This window comes from Lepidochelys olivacea, assembly GCF_965140295.1.
Source record: "Lepidochelys olivacea isolate rLepOli2 genome assembly, chromosome: 7".
In the NCBI taxonomy this organism is placed as follows: Eukaryota; Metazoa; Chordata; order Testudines; family Cheloniidae; genus Lepidochelys; species Lepidochelys olivacea.
Window position 1 is genome coordinate 116797858 of NC_140417.1, and position 26684 is coordinate 116824541.

General features: G+C 39.8%; 1 protein-coding gene across 3 annotated transcripts in view; it reads right to left on the reverse strand.

Moving 5' to 3' along the window:
- The window catches only part of SHOC2 (SHOC2 leucine rich repeat scaffold protein), a 102520-nt gene that overhangs the window by 5818 nt on the left and 70018 nt on the right, over positions 1-26684 (reverse strand). For all 3 annotated transcript variants that reach the window (XM_084633277.1, XM_084633276.1, XM_084633278.1), the window contains 4 exons: positions 16093-16223; positions 10196-10384; positions 7891-8013; positions 2777-2914 (listed from right to left, as the gene is read on the reverse strand). In XM_084633277.1, coding sequence (XP_084489403.1) covers positions 2777-2914; positions 7891-8013; positions 10196-10384; positions 16093-16223 — 581 coding nt within the window. The remainder of the gene's footprint in view (positions 1-2776; positions 2915-7890; positions 8014-10195; positions 10385-16092; positions 16224-26684) is intronic.

Sequence of the window (26684 nt, forward strand, 5' to 3'; positions counted from 1 at the left end):
AAATCTTGGAGTATCCATGATGGATAATCTCCAGAACTCAACTGTCCATGGTGACCTCACTCCAAACGTGGGTGAAGGAGGTAAGGCAGCCTCCAAAGATGATGGGTGGTGAAGTAGGCATAATCAGTGGTGGTATGCAGGTCTTGATCTGGATATCAAAAGTGGCCTTTGGCTTGCAGTTGGGAGTACATGGACGGCGTGGTAGTGGTTGGAGCCGGGAAACAGCCTCTCTGGGATCTCAGGTCACTTGCAAGGGGGTTCAGGTGGATGATGGTAGTAAGAGAGATAGGAAGGTGGCCATGGTCTGAAGGGCTGTTTCTGATGTATTCTTGTGGGGGCTGAAGCACAGATATCAGAGACCTGAGGGTGGATCTCGAGTCATTCAGGGAATGCAAAGTCTCGTCTGCCTTTTCACTGAAAAGATTGGCCTCAGCAAAAGGGAGGTCCTGAATAGTATTTTGGACCGCCCTTGGGAAGCCCGATGATTGGCGCCAAGAGTTTCTATGTATGACCAACCCTGTAGCCAAGGACCCTGTAGCATCCACCATGACCTGGAAAGCCACCTTTGCCACCAGCCTCCCCTCCTTCATCAAGGAGTGCAACTGAGCCTGATCTTCCTCAGGGGCCTTGTCTTTGAACTCCGTCAGCCTGGCGTAGGTATTAAAGTTGTATTTAGCCAATGATGCATGGTAATTGGCTATATGAAACTGAAGGCCTGCGGAGGACAAGACCTTACTGCCCAGGAGATCCAGCCTCTTTGACCCTTTCTCTGGCAGGGTGGATTTCTGAGGGTGCTGCTGAGCCCCTTCCACAGCCACTTGCACCACTAGTGAATTAGGAGAAGGGTGTGTAAAAAGGAAATCAGCCCCTTTGGCAAGCTTGCTTCTGGATGGGGGCACACTGTGCAGCTATGGGCCAAACCATTCTGGCCAGTTGTAGTACGGCCTCGTTTATGAAAAGGGCCACCCTGGATGGCCCCTGGGGTTATAAGATGTCCAGGAGATGGTGCTGGGGGTCCTGGACCTCCTCCAATGGGATTTACAAGTCAGTAGGCACCCTTTGGAGAAGATCTTGATATTGCCAATGGTCATCTGGCAGAGAGGGTGGCAAAAGGGATGAACAAGTCACCCAGTGATGAGGCGGCTCCGGTCGGAACTGGTGGTACTGGCTCAGTGTCTTCCTCCTCATACACCAACGGAAGCAGCTGACAAGAGGGCGACGAGTGGCAAGATTCCTGCACCGGTGCCAGTGTCTGCTATAAGGGTGCCCAGTATGGACAGAAGGAGGGATCTATTGGTCACAGTGGGCCCACAGGAAATGATATCAGGCATCCCTGGGGAAGGGGGGTCATAGCCAGGAGGATAGGGCTGCTGCAGCTGTCTGAGCTGCACTGTGTCGGAGATATCAGTGGGACTGGCTCCTCCGAGTCTCAGCACAGTGCCATCGGAAACAGTGGTATTGTTGGTACTGGGAGGCCCCTGTATGATGGAAAGGGAAGGGGTCTCTCCTGTGGCAGTAGCAGAGGTTCATGCTCCACGGTAGGAACCTCCCTGAGAAGTGTCAGACCCAACAGAAGTAGAGACTGCAGATAGTGGAGGAAGACCTCATCCAGTGTCAGAAAAGCGTCCATATGGCCTGGAGTCCACAGGGTTCCCATCAAGACATCGGAGGGACCTGGTTTCACTGCCGGAGCTGGCCAGTCTCCATATTGCTGAGGCAGAACCAATGGTACATCCGGACTGGCGCTCGTGGACACAATTGGCCTATCTTTGTCCCTATCGGATCCCTCTTCCTCGCCTTACCCTCCAGCCGAGGGGCCCCGAGTGACAGTTCTGTGGGATCTGTACATGACATCTCACCCAACCTGGCATGGCTTGTGGAGCAAATATGCTTCTTATAGGCAGTCCGCTGTGTGGATATGCCGTTACGCCCATGAGAGTGTTTCTTACTGTCACGGGCAGCCCTGTGCTGTTGGGCTTCAGTGCCAGTGGCTCCGCTCCATTGTTCATGCTCAGAACTGTATTGCTGGCCAGCTGAGGCTGATGTACAGGGGGGTCTCCCAGGCCAAGCTCAGATCAAGGCCTCTTCCATCAGATGCTTCCTCAGCCTGAGTTCTTGAGCCTCTCTGGTTCTGGGATGGGAAGGACTTACAGATGCTGCACTTCACCGAGATAAGGGCCTCACCCAGACAATAGAGACACCACTGATCCGTGTTGAGGATGGAAAAGGAGCAAGGACAGGAAACGCAGTTCTTGAAGTCCAGGACCCTGGGCATAGTCCCCGGGACAAAGAGAGTTTCCCCCCCCCGACTTGGGGTGGGGGTGAGGAGGAAAGAGAAGATATACACACACTCTTTTAGAGACTTAGAGTGAAGGGCAGGATTTCAACTCAGGCCACGTGGCATCGACCCGCAACACCCCTTAAACTCTCAGTCAGGAGCACGATGGGAGATACTACGCACATGTGGGTCAATGGACACTGCTTGGAAAAATTGCTGGATTCGGGCACGGCACACATGCATACCCACATGTGGAATACACATAAGGACCAGCACTTGAAGAATTAAATGTTGTTTTCCCAAGGTCAACCAGAGACTCAATGGCAGAACCAGGAATAAAACTCAAGAGTCCTGATTCTCTATACTCTTCGCTAACAGTAAACTCCTTCCGTTAACTTTCCTTAAAGAGCTAGATACCATCAATTTAAGTGGGAAAGGTACAAATTAGCCTGTTGTAAGTAAAAGGCTTAGTATGTTTATCTCCTCTCATTGTTTCACCTGCAGATCCTTAAGGTAAGCAATTTCATTTGGCAAGGATTCCAGTTTGTTCTCCTCTAGATCCAACTCTCTTATTTTCCGTAGGTTTCCAATACCATGGGGAAGTTTCTTCAGAAGATTATTTGACAAGATAAGAACCTGAAGAAAAAAACAGGGAAAATTTTAAGTAATGCAGCAAGTGCGAACTAAAAGAGAATCCCTTTAGACTTCAGAATTAAGTGTTAAGTATTGCTTAAGTAGCATTCAATAGAATGCAAAATTAACACACTGTTTAACAAGTTTTGTAAAACTCCTGTGAAACTGAACTAAAGGACAAAGTTAAACTTAAATCAGTAATCAAAGTTAACAGGTTACAAAATTGAGTTTAACGGAAGTGAAGTTTAAATTCAGAACAACAGATTTCAGATTAACAGGACTATTTAAAAAATGTACATATTTTTAAAATAAACAGTGGAGAAACAAAGAGCTAAGCGCCCATTTTAACCAAATGAATCAAGACAGACTACTACATAATTCCCCTATCATTTATATTCTTTCACATGCCCGCCTCAGTGCTATCCCTTATGCTCAACAAACCTCCCCACCTCCTCTTACTTTTTATGCCACCTTCAAGAAGCTGGTTTTGGGAAGGGACTAATAACAAAATACTTGGCCACTCTACACACATGCATTGGTCTCCTATAATGACCTCCCTCATCAGTCCCCTTTTTTAATTCCTCTGGTGCTCTCAGTTACTGTTTGCTCTCATTTTAAATTAGGACTTGCTTACCGGGGGACATGCAGGAAAATTAACTTAAGGTCTGAATGTAAAGAGGATTAGTCAAACTGCATTAAATCCCTGTGTGAGCATTCTTATTGAGAATTCAAGTGTCATCGACTCAATTTAGATTAATTCACTTCCAAAATACATCAAATTAAGCCCACTTTAATTCTGAATAAGAGTGTCCACACAGCATTTTCTCAACTTTAACTAATCCACTTTAAAAATTATTTTGGATTAATTTTCTTGAGGGTCTCCATCTAGACAAGACCTCAGATTGTAAACTCCTTCAGGTAGAAAATTTGTCTTTTCTATGCTGTAAAGTCGCATGCTTATGTTCTTATGTTATGTTCTTATGCTCATCTACGAAGCCACATAATTCATTCAAGAATAGTTTGCAGTAATATAGCACCTTTCTCCAGAGCAGCTTAAGGTTGCTTACAGGCAACTCAACTCCTCAGTGAGGTAGGTAGTTAGGCACAGAGTGAAGGGCTGCATTTTTAGTGGTGCTGAGCACCCACAAATCCCTGTTAAATCAACAGAGCTGCAGGTGCTTAGATCCTGATAATCCATGCTCTAAAAGCAGGGGTGGGCAAACTATGGCCCGCGGGCTGCATCCGGCCCCCCAGCTGTTTTAATCCGACCCTTGAGCTCCCGCTGGGGAGTGGGGTCTGGGGCTTGTCCCATTCTGGCACTCCAGTGGGGGAGCAGGGTAAGGGGCTGCGCCGCGCGGCCCCCTCCAGCTTCTCCGCACACTGCCCCTGCCCCCAAGTGCCTCCCACACAGCTTCCATTGGCCAGGAACCACGGCCAATGGGAGCCGGAGAAGGGACATGCTGCTGCTTCCAGGAGTTCCTTGAGGTAAGCGCCGCTCAGAGCCTGCACCCCTGAACCACACACCCCCACCCCCGCACCCCAACCATCTGTCCCAGCCCTGATCCCCCTCCCGCCCTTCAAAGCCCTCAGTCCCAGCCCGGAGCACCCTGCTACACCTCAACCCCCTCATCCCCCCCCCACCCCATCCCAGAGCCTGCACCCCCAGCCGGAGCCCTCATTGCCCCCCATACCCTCCCCGTGCCCCAGCCCTGATCCCCCTCCTGCCCACCGAAACCCAGTCCCAGTCCGGAGCACCCTCCTACACCCCAAACCACTCATCCTCAGTGCCACCCCAGAGCCCACACACCCAGCCAGAGCCCTCACCCCTCCCACACCCTAACCCCAATTTCATGAGCATTCATGGCTCGCCATACAATTTCTATACCCAGATGGGGCCCTTGGGCCCAAAGGTTTGCCCACCCCTGCTCTAAAGGCTATTTCTACATTGCAGCTGGCAGCAAACCTCGCAGCCCAGGTAGACAGACTGACAGATTTGTGCTAATGGGGCTCCAGCACATTAAAAAGAGCAGTGTGGATGTTGCAGCTCCCATGGAGACTCAGGCAAGTCACCCAAGCTCAGACCTGGAGGATTGGGCAGGCTCAAGAGCCCAAGCTGACACCCAAGCCACAACTTCCACACTGCTACTTTTAACGTGCTAGCTCAAGACCAGCTAGCACAAGTCTGTCTAACTAGACTGGGAGGCTCGCTCCTTGCTGCAGTGAAGACTTACCCTTAGTGACATCACCAAGGCCAGACAGCTCTGGAGGGGTGTCCGGCTGTCTTTGGATAGTTAAGATCTCCCAGCTAAACCCAATAGGGTCTGGGAATTGATCCCAGCACTGTGCTAGAATTGCTTGATACTTCTCCTTTCCAATCCTACCATGTTATTATTTTACGATATTAACACACACACAAACACAAAAGTGAGTAGCTTAACAGTTAATGCAAAATTCTACAACAATGCATCATTAGGGTTGTCTGCAGTATTGTTGGAGCTGTGTCGGTCCTGGATATTAGAGAGACAAGGTGAGGGAGGTAATATCTTTTATCGGACCAACTTCTGTTTGTCAGAGAGAAAGCTTTCATGCTTACACAGAGCTCTTCTTCAGGTCTGAGAAGCTTAATCAGGTTAGGATTGCACAGTTAAAGTCAGGAAATGCCAAAGTTAAGGTTAGCATGTCAATAATAATGTGGTCTGGTTGCATATCCTGTGTATTTAAAGGTACATACTAAACAATATGAATAGTAACGTACTAAACTACGAATCTAAAAGAAAAACAGAACAGAAAATATTACTGTGATACAGGGCGTGGAGTTACACAACTAGTAGGTTAACTGATCCAGATTCAACCTTTAGAGACATATTAAAGGATATGTAAATGGTAATTAGGGCCATTTCACGTTAGATAGACTAGAATTAGAAATGCAAACCTGTCTGTTTAGAGAATTAGAGGTAATGCTAACTGTAAGTGTTTTTTCTTATATCTTGTTAGGTGTTAACCATGTAACCGAACAGTTCCTGTCTACTGCTGAATTCTGTTAATTCAGAGATCAAAAGAAAATGTTAACATTTAAATGAACTGTGAATGTAGTGATATCACTGTCAATCTCTCTTTGAAGTATGTAGCAAACTACCTGTAAATAACGGGAGATAGGCAGTTGCCTTATGTTAATCCATGTAGCTAATTATCAGTGATGCTTAGGAAATAGGAGGTCTACTTCAAAGCTAGGATAACTGCCTACTGTTCACCCAAGGACTGCATGCTGTCAAGAGGCTGCCTGGGAACCATACAAAGGGCTTTTGGGACCTGATCCTTTCATCTCAGATGTGCTTAAGCTTCATCGGGGGAAGTTTGAGTCCCAAAACGGAGATCTCCAGTCCCATCTGGATCACCCTGATATTGGACATTAGACTAAAACTATGGACTAATTCTGAAAGAACTCTTTGCAACTCTGAAGTTCACCATATCTACTATGAAACTGATATACATACAGACTGAATAGAGTTTTTAGAATGATCTTTCAACCAATACTCTCTTCTTTTTAAATAAATTTTAGATTAATTAATAAGAATTGGCTGTAAGCATGTATTTCGGTAAGATCAAAAATATTCAGTGACCTGAGGGTAATGTGTCCAATTTTTATATGATGAACAAGATTTTCAGTAATTCTCTTCATATTTGACTTGGATCTCTAGGAGGAAGTCCAAGGCTGGGCTGCTTTAAGGGAACTGTGTTTTTGGCTTCTGGGTAACCAGTAAGGTATTGTGGAAGCTGTTTTGTTGCTGGCTTGGTGAATCTAAGTATTAGAATAACCACCAGTTTTGGTGATTGTCTGCCCCATTCTTCGCAGTTTGCCCTAATTGAGCAATCTCAGCATAATTCCCCTGTGATCCCAGTCCACAATTACCAATGTGCAATGTGGCTGAATTAAAATTGCTGTACGAACTTTCACTTTTGCATAAACATTGCATAAGCAGTTCTGTTTAATTCCCTAGTGTTTTTACCTAATTTTACAACCTAAATATGCCCTTAGCTATTGCACTCTAACAACAAAATCTGTTTAATGGGCCAATTTGGTTCATGGATTCCATCTACAGAACTCTCTCTTTAATCTCTTGGTGGTTGGTTTCAAGGCCCAGTCCAATGCTTTCTAACTGAACTCAGTCCACTTTGTCATCCTTTTGTTGGAATATTTTGGCCCACTTTGTTTGCATGCTGGTCTCTCTGGGTGTTCAGCTCAGATTTCATTTTATTTTCTGCACTGTACATTTTGTGGTGTGACGTTGTCTATAGGTTAATAAATTAAATAGGCACACAGGCTTAAGGAACAAAACATTTAAAAAGCTATTCATGAAAGCCATAAACTCATGACAGGTTTCAGAGTAACAGCCGTGTTAGTCTGTATTCACAAAAAGAAAAGGAGTACTTGTGGCACCTTAGAGACTAACCAATTTATTAGAGCATAAGCTTTCGTGAGCTACAGCTCACTTCCTCAGATGCATATCGTGGAAACTGCAGCAGGCTTTATATATACACAGAGAATATGAAACAATACCTACTCCCACCCCACTGTCCTGCTGGTAATAGCTTATCTAAAGTGATCATCAGGTGGGCCATTTCCAGCACAAATCCAGGTTTTCTCACCCTCCACCCCCCCACACAAATTCACTCTCCTGCTGGTGATAGCCCATCCAAAGTGACAACTCTTTACACAATGTGCATGACAATCAAGTTGGGCTATTTCCTGCACAAATCCAGGTTTTCTCACATCCCCCCCACCCCCATACACACACAAACTCACTCTCCTGCTGGTAATAGCTCATGAAACACTCATATGTTCGGTTAGCACACTTATTATTGGGACATATACTTTTCTTTTTAAACTGATTATGCAAAATAATATTACTTAAATTTGAAATAGGAAAAGTTCATTTCTGAGGATTTGCTTAGTCAGATATTCACTGTATTCCTCTCACCTCAAGGGAAACTAGCCCAGACACATCCTCAGGAATTTTTGTGAGCTGATTAGTGGCTAAATTCAGTTCCACCATGCTGGTCCAAGTCCCAAAGTCCAAGGGGAGTGAGGTTAGCTGATTGTCCTGCAATTTAACAAATAAAAGATGTAGGTTTTGGCATGAAAAAACAGCAAGGTAGCCTGGAGATTAAATAAGATGAAGCATTTGGATAAATCAAAAATTTGATTGGTTCTTATATAAACCAATAGCAAAAACGTGGCTGAATCTCTAAAATGCATTCCCAAAATGTAATGAACACTACCCAATCTAGACATGTGGAGCTGCATTTGTATTACCAATGTGATAGACTGAAATGGAAACAACATATTACAGAGGCAATAACTCATGAAATTTCAAAGGTCTCAGTAGTTAATTTTGACTTCTTACTCTTTTCAACATTATGTACTGTTAGCTAGGATGTGAACACTTAAGATATGAATAAAAAAAACCACCACCACATCATGTAAAGAAGCTAGCAACAATTCTGCAATCCTAAGAATATGGAGGGTATAAGGTAAACAAAAAAACCTTAATAATAAAAGGTCAAGTACCGTTACAAAACAACTTAAACGTCAGACATTATTTCAGGATCTGGCCTAGGGCAGGCAGTTGGAACAGATACCAGCAGTGCTCACAGGCTCCATGTTTGCTAACACCGGGGTAGTTTTTAAAATAGCAAATACATCCAAATTGCTTATGTAGAAAAAAAAACTGGAATGAAGTTAGACACTCTCACTATTTAGAGTGCTAGTGATATAATTTGGTCTAGAGTGGACACTGTAAATTCTAAGAAATCAGGCTGTTCGAACAACTGGTACATGTGTGACATTAAAGACAGATTGGTACTTTTAAAGAAATGTTTTTCCAACTTAAGGACCCATCTAGATTACAAAAAGGAAGATGTTGCCTCTTTTGTCTGACTTTTCCACATTGCCCTTACACCTGAAAAAAACAACTCTTTCCAAATAATGTGCCAGGCACTATCCTCTCACCATTCAAATCTTTCCCCAAGACTAATTTCTGTTGTGAGGTCAACAAAAATTCAGTCATCTAATAATAGAGGTATTGGAGGAGAGTTAAACATAAGTTTTTACAATACAATAAAAATTTTAACCCCCTTGAAATGACTAAAACGTGCACCAGCCACTTTACTTTTATGTTGTGCCCTCTTCATCTGGTTTAGACTGAAAATAAAGCATAAATTTTTAACAGTGTAAGTAATTAACCATTAAAATAATTTACCAAGGGTTGTGGAGGATTCTCCATGAGTGACAATTTTTAAACCAAGATTGGGTGTTTTTCTAAAAGATCTGCTCTATAAATTATTTTGGGGAAGTTCTATGACCTGTGTTAAACATGAGCTCAGACTAGATAATCACAATGGTCCCTTCTGGCCTCAGTATCTATGAATCTATTTTTGTATTTCAGAAGGCAAGCTCTTCAGGGAAGAGACTATCTTACATAGCTTGAAAGTGCCTTGCACATTGTAGGTGCTGTCACAATTATATAAATATATATATTTAAATATATATAAAAATAATAATTGCTATCATTTATTGATAAATACATTTTCTAAAATTTAATTATATCAAGACATGGGAGGGGCGATTTGTCGAGTTTCAAAGATATATTGAAAATCTCTGAATGTGTATTCTGTTACATATTAAACTAAAGTCACTTCACTGTTACACTATCATCCCTCGTGGCTATTTTCTCCACCTTTAATCTGTCATCATATGCTTATATTGTGATCTTTAGAGGATGTAAACAGTCTCTTTAAAAATATACAGTATCTAACACAATGGGACATGAGTTTTTACTGTGGTCTCTAGGCTACCTCAACGCAAAAATAATAGTAATAACAAGGTCTTAATTTTAGATTTTGTAAATATAAGCTAAAAAAAGGCAATAGATATTTCTTTCCAGGATTCTGTTTTTAATTGAAATGAAATTGCTTTAAAACAAAATATTCTTCTGCAACGTTTGCAATTCAACCATTCAGGTTCCTGAACATACAAAGTACAACCAGCTTCACTGATTTTCATTGTCCAAATGTGAAGGCAATGTGAAAGAGCTAATAGAATAAATAGTGAAAAATGAAATGGATCAGTTACACAGGTAAAGGACGTGTGTCTATGATATCTGAGTAAGGTGACAAAGGGTCCCTTTCATATGCTACAAGTTTATTCTTTGTATCATTAAATTTGTTACAGCTCAAAGAATCTGCTATGGATGTTACAAGCAGTGGAGCATTGCTGTGGCTCACCTTCATGTTCAGCTTACTTAACACTTTAGCTCTAGAGAAAATTCCAAACGGGATTTTGCTGATGCGGTTGTGTTCCATGTTGAGAGAGTAGATTGTGGAGAACTGTGATGGGCCACCCACTGGATATGACTGGAAGCAGTTCCTGGCCAATGTTAAGCTAGTCAGGTTCACAAGACTCGATAAAAGACCCTGGAAAGGGAGAGAGGGTAGGGGAGAACCACACACACACAAACATTCAGGATCTAGTTTCACTTGAGCTTTGCGTTTAGATTTATTTTAACATGTATTCTTTCACTGTATTGGGTCTCTTAAAAATAGCTTCCCCCAGCCCACACAACAAGATAAGTGTTGCAATCAACTTCAGAAAAAGTTCTCCCATCCATACAGTCTCATCCACAATCACTAGGAGAGGACTGTATTCCTCTCCTCCCACACATTTATGGTGCTAGTATATAAAAAGTACCAACATTTAAAAACACAGCTACTGCTTTTTTTGTAACCTTTTTCTACTTGTAAAAAAAATAAAATAGTGGTTTTGAGCAACACTGATAGCACTGGCTAGAGCCACCCAGAGTGCAGACAGAGGTTGTCTGGAAAGCTCAGTGGGAAAAAAATCACATCAGTCCTCACCAGCATTTCCAATACTGGAGGAAATGCAACCAGTGCTGATGTGACAAATAGAATAGCTATTGTGTAGAGGAGGAGATGCAGCTAATGGTGCTGAATTGTCGTAAGTCATGCTCAAACTGGAAATCAGATATAATTTTTTTTAACAGTGAGCGTAACCAACCATTGGAACAATTTAGCAAGCGTCGTGGTGGAGTTTCCATCCCTGGCAATTTTAAAATCAAGACTGGCTTTTCACTCCATGCACCTGAAGAAGTGGGTTTTTTACCCACGAAAGCTTATGCCCAAATAAATGTGTTGGTCTTTAAGGTGCCACTGGACTCCTCATTGTTTTTCTCTCTCAAAGATATCCTCTAGGCATGATTCTGGGGACGTTCTACAGCCTGTGTTATACAGGTGGTCAGACTAGATGACTACAATGGTCCCTCCCGGCTGTGGAATCTATGAATATAGCAACTGTCCTTTAGAGAATCAGAGACCAAACTCATCCTCACTTTGATGCCACCTCAGTTGAAAATGGATGGAAATAGGTGTGAACCCAATATACTGCATTTCAATTAGGTTTTTTTTTAAAAAAAATACAAATCTGTATTAACTTAATAAAAGTCTATACTATGAATTGACTTGACATCAAGAATGAATTTGCTTTACAGGTTCCTACAATTACTACTAAAGCTTCAGCCACTGATGTCTGGCAGGTCCTTATTTTAAAAGCATCTTGAAATTCAGATAATGTACATACTAACAGAAATAGCCCCCACCTCACCCCCCATGTTTAGGCACACTTGAAAAAACATTTTTCAGAAACCCTAAATTTTTTCTGATCTTAATCCTACCATAAAATAATCTAAGTTACTTGTGTGTGTCTTTTTGTGACAAACCAAGAAGAAAAAAAAAATCAAACAGATCCAAAATAAAACCATTAGAATTAACCAACTGGGTGCTAAATTTTGTTATTCAAACCAACTGCTTTTAGTCTTGCTTCTTGAGAGTTTTGTGTGTGTGACTAATTAGATTGTAACATCCTTTAGGCAGGTGTCATAAATATAAGGGGAAAGGTAAACACCTTTAAATCCCTCCTGGCCAGAGGAAAAACCCTTTCACCTGTAAAGGGTTAAGAAGCTAAGATAACCTCGCTGGCACCTGACCAAAATGACCAATGAGGAGACAAGATACTTTCAAAGCTGGAGGGGGGCGGAACAAAGGGTTCTCTCTGTCTGTGTGATGCTTTTGCGGGACCAGAGCAGGAATGCAGGTCAGAACTCCTGTAAAAAGTCAGTAAGCAGTCTAGTTAGATATTCGTTAGATTCTGTTTTGTTTAATGACAGGTTTCAGAGTAGCAGCCGTGTTAGTCTGTATTTGCAAAAAGAAAAGGAGTACTTGTGGCATCTTAGATACTAACAAATTTATCTGAGCATAAGCTTTCGTGAGCTACAGCTCACTTCATCGAATGCATTCAGTGGAAAAGCATCCGATGGAGTGAGCTGTAGCTCACGAAAGCTTATGCTCAGATAAATTGGTTTGTCTCTAAGATGCCACAAGTACTCCTTTTCTTTTTGTTTTGTTTAAACGGCTGATAAAATAAGTTGTGCTGAATGGAATGTATATTCCTGTTTTTGTATCTTTTTGTAACTTAAGGTTTTGCATAGAGGGATTCTCTCATGTTTTGAATCTGATTACCCTGTAAGGTATTTACCATCCTGATTTTACCAATGTGATTCTTTTACTTTTTCTTTAATTAAAATTCTCTTTTAAGAATCTGATTGCTGCTTCATTGTTCTTAAGATCCAAGGGTTTGGGTCTGTGTTCACCTATGCAAATTGGTGAGGATTTTTATCAAGCCTTCCCCAGGAAAGGGGGTGTAGTGCTAAGGGGGATTTTTTTGGGGGGGGGGCGGGGGGAGATGTTTCCAAGTGGGCACTTCCCCTGTTCTTTGTGTAACACTTTGGTGGCGGCAGCTTTTAAACTAAGCTGGTAAGAATAAGATTAGGGGGCCTTTCATGCAGGTCCCCACATCTGTATCCTAGAGTTCAGAGTGAGGAACGAACTTTGATAGCAGGAATCTCAGGTTTGTATCTGTCAGTAAAGCACCCAGACACACTATTGGCACCGCAGAAATAAATAATGAATGTCATATTAATGCTGAAATATCATCTTTCGCTCATTACTATGCCAAGCTTAATTCAGCCCTATTTGTTTAGGTATTGCAGGGATTAAAGATTCACGCATGATGTTACATACCAGAAATATTACAATATCTTTGGAGGATTGGGCCAAAAGAAATCTGATGAGGTTCAATAAGGATAAGTGCAGGGTCCTGCACTTAGGACGGAAGAACCCAATGCACAGCTACAGACTAGGGACCGAATGGCTAGGCAGCAGTTCTGCGGAAAAGGACCTAGGGGTGACAGTGGACGAGAAGCTGGATATGAGTCAGCAGTGTGCCCTTGTTGCCAAAAAGGCCAATGGCATTTTGGGATGTATAAATAGGGGCATAGCGAGCAGATCGAGGGACGTGATCATCCCCCTCTATTCGACATTGGTGAGGCCTCAGCTGGAGTACTGTGTCCAGTTTTGGGCCCCACACTACAAGAAGGATGTGGATAAATTGGAGAGAGTCCAGCGAAGGGCAACAAAAATGATTAGGGGTCTGGAACACATGACTTATGAGGAGAGGCTGAGGGAACTGGGATTGTTTAGTCTGCAGAAGAGAAGAATGAGGGGGGATTTGATAGCTGCTTTCAACTACCTGAGAGGTAGTTCCAGAGAGGATGGTTCTAGACTATTCTCAGTGGTGGAAGAGGACAGGACAAGGAGTAATGGTCTCAAGTTGCAGAGGGGGAGGTTTAGGTTGGATATTAGGAAAAACTTTTTCACTAGGAGGGTGGTGAAACACTGGAATGCGTTGCCTAGGGAGGTGGTGGAATCTCCTTCCTTAGAAGTTTTTAAGGTCAGGCTTGACAAAGCCCTGGCTGGGATGATTTAATTGGGTATGGGTCCTGCTTTTGAGCAGGGGGTTGGACTAGATGACCTCCTGAGGTCCCTTCCAACCCTGATATTCTATGATTCTATCTACAATCACAGACAGAATAGCAGCAACCTCTCAAAAATTTCAATCAACTTCAAATATCTTTACTTTTTCTGGGTTGCAGTTTTAATATTACAATTACAATAACATTTTTATAGCATTGTTGTTTCAGGAATGAAAGTTTTTTGGTTTTTAAATTAAGGGTCGCTTCACATTCATTATATAAATAAACCATCAAATTATAACTTGCTTTGCTTCATGTCATGGCTCAACAAATTTGCAGGTATTTGAACACAAGAAAAAAAGTCTTATCTCAGAAAAGTCAGTGCAGCAATTTTTTTCCTAACCGTAAACAACAGAACTTTAAGTTGTAGAGATATTAGTCGTATTAAAATCTCATTGTTATTTAGCACAATCTTTCAAGAGGAAATCCTGCCTTTAGTGATTTTATTGTTTAGTTGGCATTTTTGGCTCTGTATTTTGCTACAGTACTTTGGGGTTCCTAACACCTTATGGTTTCAAACTGACCTTGGAATTCGCAAAGGCTGTTTTTCAAGTCTGGGACTATACATAAATGTTGTTGATAATATGTATATTATCTAGTGCATATAATTTTTCTAACAGCTCACAAGTAACTAACAATTAAAATGTCTTGGAGGGGAAGATGTAGAGCTTAGTTATACACAATCTAAAGAAAAACAATGCACTCAACATTTATGAAAGCTGTGGGACTGCTGCCTTTCCCAACATATCCTTTTAAGATACAATATTTATTAGGCATTGCATCACGAGCTCTGGCTCATTTTGTATTTCAGCAATTTCTTTGCAAATGGATTTTCTTTCTATTGCAGCCAAGAATGCTTAATTTTCAATGGATTACACTACTGCATTAATATTTGAGCTGCTCCTTTGTCACAACATATAACTCATTGTTAGACTAACACATTTAGGTAAAATAGCACTATTTGTTAAGGGAGAGTTTTTGATTAGGAGTCAACTTACTTTAGGATAAGCAATCAGTTCTCCAGTCAATTGCTTCTGTATGTGTAATCACATTGCAGTTACTTTCATAACATGCTTGGGGGGGTTGGTTCATCTTTGTTCTTAAAAGCAGCTGAGCAACTTTCTCTCAACAGCATTTTCTTAAAGCACAAGCCTACCACAATATTTAATTCTCTTTTGTTTCCAGTCAGTTGTTGCTGAATTTAATAATTCATACACAGAAAAGCAATTATTGTACTTGGGTGCTTTCAATGGTCCTCTAATTTATGTTCACATCTTTTCCCCCTGTATACATGTTCTCTCTTTTCTCATTAGGTAGATTTTAACGATATGATATTTGCAATATAATTTTAGATGTCATTCTTCGTAGAACAGGTTAGGTAGACTGAACAAAATAGTATTAATGTTTGGATCACTAACTGAAATAGAGCAGAATAAACTGTGTGTGTTTTATCATGAAGCCTAAAACTCACCAGTTCTACAGGGTTGAGGAGGGTGGAACGTCCTGTGACTTGGCTGAGGCAGGAGGGAACAGCACAGGACTAGCAGGTGCAACAGCAGAGGCAGGGAGCAAGAGAGCTGGTCCCTGCACAATCCTAACCACCCCAGGATACTGCAGACTGCAAACCTTTTGTAGCTAGTGGGTAGTGAGCCACCCAAGTGAGGGATGCACTGCACTGGGAGCGAAACATTGCTGTAAATTGCAAAGTCCTACATTACATTATGATGGAAATGTTAACATTAAGCAGCAATGACAAACATAGGGGCTTTTTGTCCACCTGTCTATCAAAACAGAACAGTCCTGCTTCAGTTGGAAGTGGACAGAGATCCCTCTTAGTTTTCGGTCTCCTTTCCCCCTGAGCAACTGCAACAGGAATCTCACGTCCATCTAAAATGATAGGCCCCTGGCTTCCTTGTTTAATTGTGTCATAAAAACATTTAGAAAATGGATAAAATGAGTTAGTGTCTTGTTGCCTGATGATTCATCAATTGAATTACTGTCTAACTGGTTAGATATACATGTCAATGTGGCAACACTGGTGGATTTATAGATCTCCAATGTTTTTTTTATATATATATATATATATATATATACACACACACACACACACAGGTTAAAGTGAGGCTCATTCTTTAAAGCTTTTGATGTAAAAATCAATCTGCAATATTTTGATGTGCTCACAAAACAAAAAAAAAATCTATTACATTTCCCCCAAAGTGAACATCTTGTGCCTCTCACCTCTGGTAAAGTGGAAATGTTGTTGTTCTCCAAATTCAGTTCATCAAGTTCACTACATTTTGCTAAAGACTTGGGGATTGCTGACAGTCTATTGTACCTTAGGCCAAGACGACTTAGACTGGACAAATTTCCTACAAATGCAAAACAAAGTGTTGTTAATATATGTCAGTTAGGGGTTAGGGCACAGGACAGAGTAAGGAGTCTTGTTCTATTTCTGATTCTTCCACTGTGTGTGCTTAGTCAAGAAACAACCTCTCTGAGGCTCAAGTTTCCCATCTGTAAAATGGAATTACCGCTCCCTTCACAGGGACACTGAAAGTATTAGCTGATGTTCACAAATTACTGTATTTCCTTAGATGAAATATGCAATAAAAGCATAATAATGCATGTGGTTTTCTAAAAGTTTCACAACAGAGAGATACAGTGAGCAATCAATAAGTCAATTTTGTAGATGTTCCACCATTCTGGTCTTTTCACCAGGAAGTTCAGCTTTTACCTGAAATTTTCCAGTTTTTCCCAAAATAACTCATCAAAAGTTACAGTATTTTTCCTATATGCAGTGTTGTTGTTGTAGTCATTTTACTACATTATTATTACAAACTATTACAGTGGTACACAAAACATGATTAGATGAAATGAGATGAAGTTAAGTCAAAGGAAAAGGAGGCTGAATATTAGGGAAAGTATAACCAACAGAGAGATCTGTTAGCTGGGGAATAGCTTCCCCAAGGAACATGGTGAAAGCCCCATTGCCTTGAACTTTTGAAACCAGACTGGACAAAGTGTATTATAAGAAATAGTCAAGTGGATAGACTGAATGATCTAATAGGTCTTTCCCATCTGTAATCTCTGATTCAGCCCAGTTTCTATAGAGACTTTCTGATGAGTCTCTTAATAAGGCAGGAGACACTGAGAGCAGTAGAAATATCTGCCCTGCAGATATTGGGCTGAAATCCCAAAGAACCAGAAGGCACATCTGTACTGGATATCTGTGGCATTTTGCCCAAGAGCACGGGAAAGTGTTTAATTAATTGCAGGTGAAGACAAAGCAAAAATTAGGGAAATGAAAGGAACAGTGGCTGAGCTGGTGGCATGTGTTTATAATTACTACTATTATAACTAAAATTGTTAACTACATACAAAGTTTGTATGTCCTAACTTCATTTATAACATAGGAAACATCTCATTTCATTTTGCCCATATTCACAAAGATCTTCAGGGTGAAACAGTCTAGGGATGAGTCAAAACATTCTAACAGCATTTCTCAGAAATGAAATAACTTAACAATCTATTCTATAAATGAACAACAGGCAAACATCACACAAAATCCATCACTTGTTTTTTGCTCTCCGACACGCTTCTGGAGATAGATTTTGAATTCTGAGTGGTGTCATCAGGCACTATGGAGGAGAATGCAATATGAAGTAGAGTAAAGGATATACATTGCCGACTGCTGTTTAGCAATACAAACGTGGGCTATGCCAATGACAAAATTGAAAACACAAAGTGTACTATGTCTAATCACACCAGCAATTTGGGAAAAAGGGAACCTCAAAGCAGCTGCTGTCAGAGGGTCAGAATTATACAGTATTTTCCAGAAAATAAGGTACATTGGAAAATCATTTTTAAATTATCAAAAGTATAAATACCACCTTTCAAACCATCTCCAAATCTGATCTTTGTTTCTACCCCTTTCCGTTAATTCTTCTCCTCCTAATGAAAGACACTTACTAGTGGCTTCAATACATCATACACTAGTACTGACCCTGCAGTGTGCAATATGCCTACTGCATCAGCACACACAGCTCTCCCGAGCCCAACAATTTGGTTGCTAGTCCAGGAGCAGTTAAGTGTCAGACCTTAAGTGGTTCTCATAGCACTTGCACCAGTCTGCTAAAGCTTTTCTTTAATCCAAGCAGGTTGATAAGAGACCTTAAACATCACATTTTTATTACTATCTTCCCCTCTCCCCCCTTTCATTTCCATTCCAAAAATTAATTCAGCAGCAGATCGCATGAATGGCTGGAGTTATGGGACTTGACTTTCAGAGATGTTGAGCATGCAGAGCTCCCATTAACTAAAACTGCAGTTGTGGGTGCTCAGAACCTCTGAAAATAAGGTCCTAATGCTTTGCACACCTATTTTAGCATTTTTATCATGCTCATCGAGACAGTCACTAAACTCATACTAGAATTGAAGTGGGATTGTGGGTGGAGAAGCATAATGGTCATCAGAATGAATATTAAGGTCCACAGAAATTGCATTACTGGATAAGACTAGTGATCCTGCTATTCCAGTATCCTGTCTATCTGTGACAAGTACCACATGGTTCAGAAGAAGGTTCAAATCCCAATTATGGAGCAACTTGTCCACAAGAGAAATTTCTTCCTAACTCCCCTCAATTAGTGTTAGGGAGTTTTGTTTTGGGAACATGAGGGTTTATATCCCTTCTAAAGATAAAAATGGGGAATAAGACTGCAGACAGGCTAACCATCTGACGTTATCACTAACAATAGGTAAACCAAAAACAGCATGTGTCCACTTGATTTATTTGGCATGAGTATGTAAAACGAACAGCAACTACAGAATGACTAGGTTCACGTTCAGTTGTATTTTTGTCATTAGATCCATACTTCAACAATTCTTCTAGGCATAACCCTGCAGATGTGCAGGCAGAATGTCTCAAAGGAGAGCAGCATTAGGTATTTATGAGCCTGTCAGTTTGGCATCAAACTGAAGAGAAGTATTAGAGAGGAAAAGCAGCAAGCTATCAATAAACAAGTAAAGATACCTCCAACTCCTCTCTACGGCAAATGTCTTTCAAAAATATTTATACTCCCAATTTTGTGATTCTTTGATACAACTTTTGTTAAGCATGACTTGCAAGCAATATTAAGCCTCAACTTATTGTTCTTCTAATGGAAGACGCCGATCCTAACAAAACCTCTGCAAAATTATTTTTCGTAACTTTCTTCATGCAAAATCCAGATTGCCTTGAAGAAATCAGATTTTAGACATCCACCTTTGTACCAGTTATTTCAGTTCTCTTTTACTAAATGCAAATTTGGTCAATATTAGAGCCTTTCGTTGCTCTTAGCAGGCTCCGCTCCTTTTCAGGAGGACATACCTTTCATGGGGTCCTAGTTTTGCAGCAGCTGAAGCACAGAATTCCCAATCGCTTCATTAGGGTGGCTAGAAAACCAGGTACTACATGCTTCACAAAGATGTGGCTATTTCATTTATACAAAACTGAATTTAAAAACTGCTTGGGAGAACACAGAAAAAATTCCACAAATTATTTAAATTCAATGTATGTTACTATAAGCAGAAATCTAAATAGGTTATTATAAAATAAATTCTCTGTTAAGGACATTTTCAGATGCCTGGGGGGAACAAAAGATTGATTGCTGCTGTCCGCCAGTTGCTAAGAGGGAAGGTCCGAAAAGAACGAAGAAATGCACACATGCAGAAAGATTACTGATCTGCAGAAAGACCATTTAAGGTGGTTTTTCAGTTTCTCCTACATGATCAGTTTCTGTTTGAGAGAGGAGGAACAATCCCTCTTCTACTCTTTCAAAATTTGAAGAAACATTGTCTAGCAGTCTCAACACAGAACTAGGAACTCCTGAATTTACTTCCAGCTCTGCTACTGACTCTAAGGGACTGAGCAAGGTCCCTCTTTACTGCAGCTTCACCATACTTCCCTCTCCCCTACCTTCAGTTATTTTAAGCCCCTCCAGACTCTTCAGTGAAGAGCACTACAGAAGTGTAAAGCATCACAACAAAGTGAGTAACGATTACTCTGCACTATGTAACTTAATTCGTTATAGGTTAGTTTGCAATCCATCTGGAATTTTTTTTTTAATGTAATGGAAGCACTCAGACCAACAAAATAAAATATGTTCACTGGAACAAGTGACTGTCATATAATTACATTAAAATACAAAGCTTTTTACGTTTATAAAACCTGTGCATTAAAAAGTCTTTCCATTATAGTTCTCTCCCCTTTTAAGATTTATTGGTTATCAAAGGATTTTGATAACCAATAAATTGTCTGCAATAGATAATTGCAGTCTGCAATAGATAATTGCGACAATACATCACAGAGAACACTGAAATCTATTAAACAGAATTGTTAAGGGGGCACATTTCAAATTCTGCAATTTTATAGACATTTTGCAGCAAATTTTGATATCACACTCTCTCTAAGTAGTCGTGTTAGAATGTATATTTGCATTATTATGTATCGGTACATTGTCCTGGTTCACTCATAGATCATTTTCTACTGACTGTTTATTGCTATCACATGTATGAAAGGGCAACTGATGCCATCTTTAACATAACAGGGAACTTGTGGGAACAGGTTAAGTCAAACTGCAAGGCATTTTTCAGATGACAAAAAGAATGTAGTATGCTTAATATGAGGTGTAGACTTAATTCAGGGAACAAAATGTGAGGTTGCAGCATGGCAGAATAGAAACACAGGTTCAGTCAAATATAAGATGCTACAACTGAATACAAGACCTAAAGCAGACAAGACCTAAGTGTTTCTAAAAAGTTGAGAAATGGTGTTTAGTCACCTTCTAGCAGAGGTTGGGTAGTCTTATAGGCAACCATCAATCCACTGGATCATGGTGAAGTGTAAAGGGTTTAGTCAAGTGTCTGATAAATAGTCTAGAGGTAGTCTAACACATATGCAGGCTATAGTACTGTGTTTAAACATGGTTAAGATGTTCCTAGTCAAGGTTAGGCACACAGTGTGGTATAGAAGCTGCCTAAAGCTTACTTACTCTATAGATATCAGACTTTAGTCTTTGCAGATGTCAATCAAGCACCATCCACAATCACTAAATGTTACTTCAAGGAATACAGCAAAAGAATACTCTTCCCCATATTTTTAAGACAATGATACAGACCACATAATCTTAATTTTGAAATAAGGAAGGAAGAGGGCAAACAAATGAACTGGTCACCAGTTTATAACTTTCATTAATGACTGTTACCTTCAAAGTGTGTGCACACGCAGTGGATATTAACAAGTTGCTCACAAATAATTAAGCACCCCAAAACCGGACTTCACATTTTATGTTTCATTTTTACAATATTGGCAAGCATAAAACATTGGCTCACACTTCTGGAATGTTTTCTCAGCTACGAAAACTAGACTTGATTTGTGGTTCAATCACTCAGGCTTTGAACACAGAATCATAGGTCTGGAAGGGACTGGAGACGTCAAACGAGTGCAGTCCCCTGCACTCATGGTAGGACTAAGTATTAACTAGACCATCCCTGACAGGTGTTTGTCTAACCTGGTCTTAAAAATCTCCAGTGATGGAGATTCCACAACCTCCCTGGGAAATTTATTCCCGTGCTTAACCACCCCGAAAGTTATGAAGTTTTTCCTAATGCCAACCTAAACCTCCCTTGCTGCAAGGCATCAGCACATATGCAGTCATATCAGACTTGCTTTTCTTCATTCTGTCTTGTTCCTTCAGATCTTTCTTACTTTGCCTGATGCCTCCTCCTTGCATGAATAAAATCATCTATTATTAGTTTTGTTTCTTCATACCATAAAAAAATACTTTTTAAAATGCTGAGTCACAGCTTATATTCCTATATCCATAAATATCATCTGATGGTACCTACCACTGACTAAAAAAATCCTATCCCCAACCTACCATGATGAATGAGTGACCAACACGAATAATATGGGAAATAAAGAACGTTAAAAACATATACACACAAAGCAAATGAAATCCAGAGTTAGTAAACCACAGTTAAGACATCAGAATCAATCTGATTTATACAAAACAACAGTATGTAAGTATTCACTCTATTTAATTTGTTTGCATTGGGGGATTCCTTTTAGATAAAATATGGAAAGTTTAATTTTTCCATTTCAGAGTCGTGGGTGATGGATCCAATAACAAAATGCTTTAGAATATATATTACGGTATTCTGCAGCAAATTGTAAAACACAAGCCAGGACTTCTTCCTCTTAGTATTTTAAATGAATTAATAATCATTAAAGTTTAGTAAAACTAAGTATTTCAATTTTGTTTCTCTGTATTTTTACTTGGTATTCACCCATCCCTCTTATTTAATCAAGGTGCAATGGCGAGTGTTAGAGGTAAAATCTGAAGTTAAAACTTTAACACCCTAAAGTAGCTTCCAGCAGAATTTCAACTGTCTCACACGCCAATGCCTCTTCCCAAAACATTTGGTCCCATGTGAGTTGCCATTTTAGCATTGGGCTCAAATACAGTGGAGTTGGGCATGGAGTCTAATTTCAGAACCTTGCTCTCTTTTTACTCCTGGACCATCGTTCAGAAATCACACCAGTATCAGAAAATGGAAAATGTGTCCAGCAATGTACCTTTTAATGCCATTAATTAAAGAATCATTTTGGAGCTACCACTACTCCACTTACAACTCACTATTCTTTTCCTAGTAAAATGCCTGTTGCTCTAAATATTCGTAAATATAAGACATATCTGACTATGATCAAGCTAAACAAATTTTAGAAGAACATGTACAAAACTGCAGAATGATGGAAGCAGGTAAGAAAGCTTGTAGATATAGAAAAATAATTTAAAATGATTTCTTACCTGAATTCTAATGTTACCTGTTGAATTTCTCCCTCAGATAACTTTTTTACCTTTTTTAAAAATAAGAAAACTATTAAATTTACATTTAGGGATGAAACTATTTAAGTTTGCTGAAGAGAAATTGTAATTGTAATGTGGTATTGAGTGAACAATTTAAAAAAAACTTGTAGTCCGATGGCCAATTAATTTAAACACTTTACTTCCCTCTGCCTCAAAGGTCTACTAAATTGTTCTTTACCTCATTTTGTGTCTCTTTTGGATGCTTCCCCCAAGTTAACATTAGCTGTACTTCAAGTTGGCATAAGGCACTTCATAACTAAAAGCAGATAAACTGTATATTTCCCAAATATGTCTTCAGCACAAAACATTGGCTCGTTAAAAAAAAATCACATTGTATCATAATTGTTTTCATTTTGACTCTAGACTGTCTCTCTCTTTTGCTTTATGGTACTCGGAAAATGCTAGGCTATTGCACAAAGCATATTTTTCTTACAGGAAGTGATCTACATGTAAAGTAATTTACTATTTTCAATCAACAGAAAATACTGATATGACTGCATTAAGCCAATATCTGTAGAACAAGACATTAGGTCACTTCCTGGTAACTAATATCTAAATTGCCATTTGTTACAGTACAAAAGTGCACTTGGAAGAAAGCGTTACTTGAAACAAAAATGATACACTTATACACAGTGACTAAACTGGCTTTGCTGCCCTTTTTAATCTTGGATGTTGCGTAGTTCCTTCCCTACCATTCCCTTCACTCTCCATTACAATTATGCCCTTTTGCTAGCAACTCTTCGTACAGTACTATTAATTTGTGAGGAAACATTCTTTTAGAGTTTTCTGTTTTTATTAGAAATCTTACAGCACACCCAGAAAGCTGTCTGCGGTAAGACAAGGCTCAGCTAGCTAACCAAGCAGTAAATGCTTCTTACCCAAGAAACACCCAGCAAGTGAACAGAAAACTTGACAAATCTTCCCTCTTATAAACAAAATAGGATTCCATTAAAAGATGTTTCCGGGGGGAGTCGGGGGAAAGAGAGAGAGGCTGAGCAAACTAGAAAGGCAAAATAAATTGTTACAACAACAGATTGATTTTAAATTAGATATTTATGATTAACAGATGTCTTTGGCTAAGTTTTTTGCACTGACTAAATCAGTGAAACAGTGCTTAGACATCAAACATGCTGGAACCTGGCAGTGTGTAGATGTTGCAAGAAACACTCACCACACCCAGCCACCAGGTAAGTGTCACAGCGGAAAAATAAAGGGGGTGGGGGGGACTAAGAAAAAGAGGAGAGATTCAAAAGTTGGAAAGAAAATTCTCCAGCCTAGAAAAACACAAACATCTGAAATAAAGCAAGCCAGACTTTGGATTCCAAGGCCATAGGCGATTCACCGCATCTATCTCCATGCTAAAACTCTCTCACTGAACTATTCTAACCACAAAACAAGCTATAATCTAAAAATCAAGCCACAACTTGCTTTAATGTTGTACCAAAACCGTCATGACTAAGAAATAAAGCCACTGTTGCTGAACTGGCTAAGACTGCCTCTTTTGTACTATGCATAAATGTAGGCCGATCATTATCAATCAGTGGAGTTTCGTTCCCCCCCCCCACTACCACCAGGACTTAATCGACTTATTCTGAACTTTATTTTATACAGCAACAAATAATGCATTCTGAATGATAGATTCATCCTCGATCAGTAATACTGATATATGACTTTCTGATAATGGCTGATAGAGATTTTTTTTTTCCATTGGTGGAAAAATATAATCAGACTAAAATCAACGACAGTTAGCACAGTGCAATGCTATCTTCCACTAGTCAGCATCTGACTTGGCAGACTGTAGAGCTGCAAAGCACTGATGTTCTGTAGAGATAAGCACCATGCAGGTACAGCTATACATTTAGAGAAAGACCACAAGTAACTTTAAAAGGCTATAAAAATGCCTTTAAAAGCCAAAAATGCGCCACTGGGAAACTTAAACTATCAAGAAAATGTACAGAAAAGCTATCTTTGGCAGATGAGGAGTTGATTCATTGACAGCAACATACTAAAGATGACTATCACTTTTTCAGTAAACCTCACGCCTACAAGAGGCCCGAGCTACTTCAACTGCATTGCCAGTAATTTCCCACTCCTGTTAACTTATAAACTGATTATCTAAAAGTTGTGTGACTCTTTCATATCCTCTTAAGACTATCTTCTGTAAGCATGGTCTTTCCATGTAGCCTATTCTAAAGTAAGTAATGATTGCCTTTCAACAGATCTTTCAATATAGTGTAATCAATATTTTGCATAGAAATTAACACTAATGGCCTAGAACAGCTACGTGGCAAGGGAAGGTGTTCAGGTATAACACATAGGTATTAGCCCATTTAATTGGAGACAATTCTTTCCATAGTTCTCTAGGTGGTAAGCTGCTACTAACCCTTACAAATAGTTTCCATCAAGCTGCTAAGGTAGAAAGAAATTTATCTTAAATATAACTTGACTCAGAAACCTTTTAACAGTCTTTATACTGACTAAATCAAAGGCTAAAAAAAAGAATGAATACATTCTTTTACTTTAATTCTTTCTAAAGAATGAACCACATACTTAAGGCTAGAGAATCACAAATACATTAGAAGTACTAAATGACAAGATTCTATTAGGGTGATGTGAAGAAAGGAACTTTAAGATATCCAAGCTCATTTTCTGGAATTTATATGTCAGTTAAAATTTCTAGAAATTTTGTGTAGAAATCTTTGAGGCATATTTGATGTCAATTAGAAGAGCATTTATTGGTAGAAAGTGCAAAAATAAAACAACAAGATAAAGGTAGTATATTAGGCGCGCACACATAAAAAAAAAGTTAAAATCAAACAGTAGCAACTAGAAAAGGAGTACTTGTGGCACCTTAGAGACTAACCAATTTATTTGAGCATAAGCTTTCGTGAGCTACAGCTCACTTCATCGGATGTAGCTCACTTCATTGGATGCATCCGATGAAGTGAACTGTAGCTCACGAAAGCTTATGCTCAAATAAATTGGTTAGTCTCTAAGGTGCCACAAGTACTCCTTTTCTTTTTGCGAATACAGACTAACATGGCTGTTACTCTGAAACCTGACAGTAGCAACTGTTTACTGGCCACATACTTAAGGAACAGAGGTGTAGCTACAAAGAAAAGCAACGGAAAGGGGGAAAAAAAAACAACACTATTTTTCCTGAAACATTCATATATTTTTTAAAAAGAAACGGACAGAGCCCTCTCCCACAAAAAAGTCCACCAAACAGGAAAATGATAAATATAATAGCTTTGAGAAACACCAGAAAACATTGCTGGTAAAAAGACATAACCCATAGTAGTGGAGAAATAATACTTAGGCTTACAGAACATGTTTCATTATCTTAAAGTGTTTTACATAGGCAAATATATATTTTTTTCCTTTTACAAAGGGGGAAAAGTTAGGCACAGAGCACTTATGTGACTTTCCCAAGGTCACATCCAGTCAGTAGCAGAGCCAGGAACAAAATCCAGGTTTCCTGATTCCTATGTGTTTCCACTACAAAAGAGCAGGTCTATGGGAAAAATACTAGGAATTCACAGAAACCATAAGTTAGAGAGCATATTAAGTGCTTATCTACACAAAAAAGTTGAACCAGTTTAACTTAAGGTGTGATTTTAAAGCAATTTAGTTAAACTACTTCAAAAGTCTTCATGTACACTTACTTTGGTTTATCTTAAATCAATTTCAAATCAATTTAATAAACTGAAGAACTGCTCTTATTCTGAAACAAGTGTTTATATAGGGATTTGCACTGTTTTAAAAAACAACTTATGATGAACAAGTGCACCTTTCTCATGTAGACAAGGCCTAGGTCATCTTAACCATCCTCTGGTAATGCAGAATTGTTTCATGCAGTACATTTTCTAGTGCTCTGTCTAGCCTAGCTTCACATGTTTTAGGATATGAGGTTTCTACCCTCTC